At 34.4% G+C, this 3,364-nt stretch overlaps 1 protein-coding gene across 1 annotated transcript; it reads left to right on the top strand.

Moving 5' to 3' along the window:
- The first annotated feature begins 1,375 nt into the window (after positions 1 to 1,375).
- LOC107696003 (relaxin-3-like) lies at positions 1,376 to 3,055 on the top strand. The gene is made up of 2 exons (XM_016496137.1): positions 1,376 to 1,617; positions 2,612 to 3,055. The coding sequence occupies exons 1-2, from the start codon at positions 1,455 to 1,457 to the stop codon at positions 2,899 to 2,901; spliced, it is 453 nt and encodes a 150-aa protein (XP_016351623.1). The 5' UTR covers positions 1,376 to 1,454; the 3' UTR covers positions 2,902 to 3,055.
- Positions 3,056 to 3,364: the final 309 nt, after the last annotated feature.

Raw genomic sequence — 3,364 nt, 5'->3', positions numbered from 1 at the left:
TTTTTTTTTCCATGGCCACTATACCCACAGGCAAAGATGTATGTCAAATATGGTGGTTAATGTCTCTCGAAATGTCATGCTGTTGTCATTGTTATCATTACAGTCATTAAAAATTCATTATTCTGTTGTCATTTTGGATATTGGTGACCTTTGTCCGTGTGGCTGCAAAGATCACTCGTGTGCATTGGACTGTGTTATCACACTTTGAAAATGCCATGCTCCCTACACCTCTTTGTCTCTTAACCTCTACACCTCACAGTCATCACTGTCTGAAAAAAAAATGAAAAAAAAATTGAATATGCATTGAAGTGCAAAGAAGGTAAAACAAGTATTCGGGTGAACTCAGGACACAGATATTTGAGAGATGGGCTCTTGCTTTCATATGTGATTAGACTTACAATTTTCACCTAGTGGTATAGATGATAAAACAGGTGCAAACTGATAGCAACCATCCAGAACAACCTGGCAACACGTCCCTAATGAAACATTTAACAGTACTATTATACATGATTGCATTCCTGTAGCTCAAACAATAGAGCATGATACATGGACATGGGTTCGATTCCTATAATGCTGATAAAATGTGTACCTTGAATGCAATGTAAGATTTGGGATAAAACCATTATATATGCAATGTATGCTTAAAACGATATATATATATATATATATATATATATATATATATATATTAAATGCAATGTAAGCCGCTTTGGATAAACCTTAATGTAAATAAAACTTTGATATATGGCAAAATATATTTCTAAAATTAAACACACTTTACTCCATTTGACCTGAACAAAACATGCCTTCAAATATGTGATAATAAAAATACATCACCTATACATTTTACATTTTTAAGTTATATAAATAAATAATGCATTTCAAACAGTAGAACCAATGATCATAAGTTTGATTCCCAAGAAATGATCAAATGTATGTCTTGAATGCAACGTAAGTTGCTTTGGATAAAAGCGTCTGTCAAATGCAAAAAAAGAAAAAAGAAAAGTAGGCTACATAAAAAGATTAACTGCAATGAATTTAATGGAAAAATAGATAGACATCTTAATTCAATCACTGTTTGTAAAGAGCAATCACTGTTCTTTATGCAGCAATATCCTGACATGAGTCGTATGGCAAATATGATTCATCAATTTAAATGAAGAAAGAGAGTTTTGTGTCAAAGAATGCCCTTATAATTACACATCCACCTTTCCTGCTCATGCTTTTGTTACCAGAAAGGTCTCTGCCACTATCTTACAGGGTTATCTGTGACTCCTGAGCCTGCTTGTGGGGGTTTGAGCATGTGTGCCCCTCACCTCTTTATAAGCAGGAACAGGGACCTGGTAGAAATCACAGCACATCAAACAGGCACCTAGATCCCAACCAAAGGGAGCCCAGCAGGAAACCAGCTTCTGAACATCATCTGCTGCTGCCAGTGAATATCTGCTCTCAGCATGATGTCGAAAACTACAGCGCTTGCAGTGTGTCTGCTGCTGGCTGGAGTACAGGCACTGGACGGCCCCTCATACGGAGTCAAATTATGTGGCCGGGAGTTCATCCGAGCTGTCATCTTCACCTGCGGAGGCTCTCGATGGAAGCGCTCCTTGACAAGCACAGGTTAGTATTACAGAGCAGGTTTTGTAAAACTTTTTTTTTTTTTCAATTTGAAAATATAGACAATTGAAAAATTCTGGGTGCAACAATATTACAAATACAGTACCAGTTAAATATTTTGGATACACCTATTTAATCTCTATTTTTTACAATGTTCAACAGTAGTAGATTTCATCACCAAAATACAGAATACATTTTAATACAGAATAAAATTCTTGCAACCCAGAATTTTTACATACATAATTTTAAAATTCCATGTTGCAACAGTATTACAAATACACTACCAGTATTTTTACTGTTTAAAGTGTTATAATCAAATTATGGACTAAAATTATGAAATAACACAAAATGGAAGTATAGGAACTATGTACGCTACTATTCAAAAGTTTGAAAAAAAAAAGAAATTAATACTTTTATTTAGCAAAGACACATTACAGTAAATTGATCAAAAGTGGCATTATTCATAATGTTACAGAAGATTCTATCTCAAATAAATGCTCTTCTTTTGAACTTTCTACTCATCAAAGAATCCTGAAAACAATCTGAGTTTCCACAAAAGTATGAAGTAGCACAAGAGCAGCAAATCAACATATTAGAGTGATTTCTGAAGGATCATGTGACACTGAAGACTGGAGTAATGATGCTGAAAAATTAAGCTTTGCATCACAGGAATAAATAATTACATTTGAATAAATGAATACATTTTAAAATGCACTGCAATAGAATAGTTATTTTAAATTGTAATGATATTTCACAGTATTACTGTTTTTACTGTATTTTGAACAAATAAATGCAAAAATTAAAACACACACACACACACACACAAATCTTATCAACCCCAAAACGTTTTAACATTAGTGTATGATCGGAAATATAGTTGAGATTCTTAATGTAATGTACATATACTTTTTTGGAGTTGTAAATAAAACAAAGATTATTGGATGATTCATGTATTATTTTACGACTATTACATGAATCAACATCTCTTATTTCACAGATGAAATACTGGACTTACTCAGCTCGTATGACAGTAATGTTCCAGACAGCTCAGTGCTGTATGGTGCTGCACTGTCCTCCCAGCATGCCACTGACTCAAATCTTCCATCACTGGCACAAGGTGAACAGGAAGGTGACGTGTTCAGCAGGCCTGCGCGCTCTCTCATTTCACAGGAGGTGCTTGAAGCGTTGCGTACCGTGGACAGAAAGGGACGAGATGTAGTGGTGGGACTGTCCAACGCCTGCTGCAAGTGGGGCTGCAGCAAAGGAGAAATCAGCTCCCTTTGCTGAGAGACTAACCTTCTGTATGGCATGAGTGAATAAAAAAGTGTGTGTTTGTGTGTGCTTCTCCATCACATCCTGTCTTTACTTTTTCTGTCTCCTTGTTGTGCTTGAGACTTGTAAATGGTTTGAATTGAGCTCCCATGTTGCAGTTAATTTAAATAATGATTTTATGTTTGATGTCGTAATGTAATAAGTTACTTTTTGTATTCAGTTCAGTGTGTTCACTTTTTAATCTTTATCTAGAGTATATTTCACTCTTGAATAAAGATGATTATTTGCATTAATCGCTTATGAATCAGTTTGTGGTCATTTGCATATTTAATCGTAACAATTTATTAAAACTTGTAATTAAAAACAATAGTTTTAATAAAATGTGATTAATCAACTTTGGAAGTATGGTGATATATATATATATGTTGACACCAAATTGCCTAATATATTATATATCACCATACTTCCAAAGACGACT

Source organism: Sinocyclocheilus anshuiensis, unplaced genomic scaffold (assembly GCF_001515605.1).
Source record: "Sinocyclocheilus anshuiensis isolate Anshui unplaced genomic scaffold, SAMN03320099.WGS_v1.1 scaffold1439, whole genome shotgun sequence".
In the NCBI taxonomy this organism is placed as follows: Eukaryota; Metazoa; Chordata; class Actinopteri; order Cypriniformes; family Cyprinidae; genus Sinocyclocheilus; species Sinocyclocheilus anshuiensis.
Note: the sequence above shows the minus strand (reverse complement) of the source record. Positions and strands in the feature narration are given on the sequence as shown.

Excerpts from the sequence above, each read along its gene's own strand:
- LOC107696003 (XM_016496137.1), top strand. The coding sequence starts at position 1,455 with ATGATGTCGAAAACTACAGCGCTTGCAGTGTGTCTGCTGCTGGCTGGA. Across the intron at positions 1,618-2,611 it reads GCGCTCCTTGACAAGCACAG|ATGAAATACTGGACTTACTC; the intron begins GTTAGTATTACA and ends CTTATTTCACAG.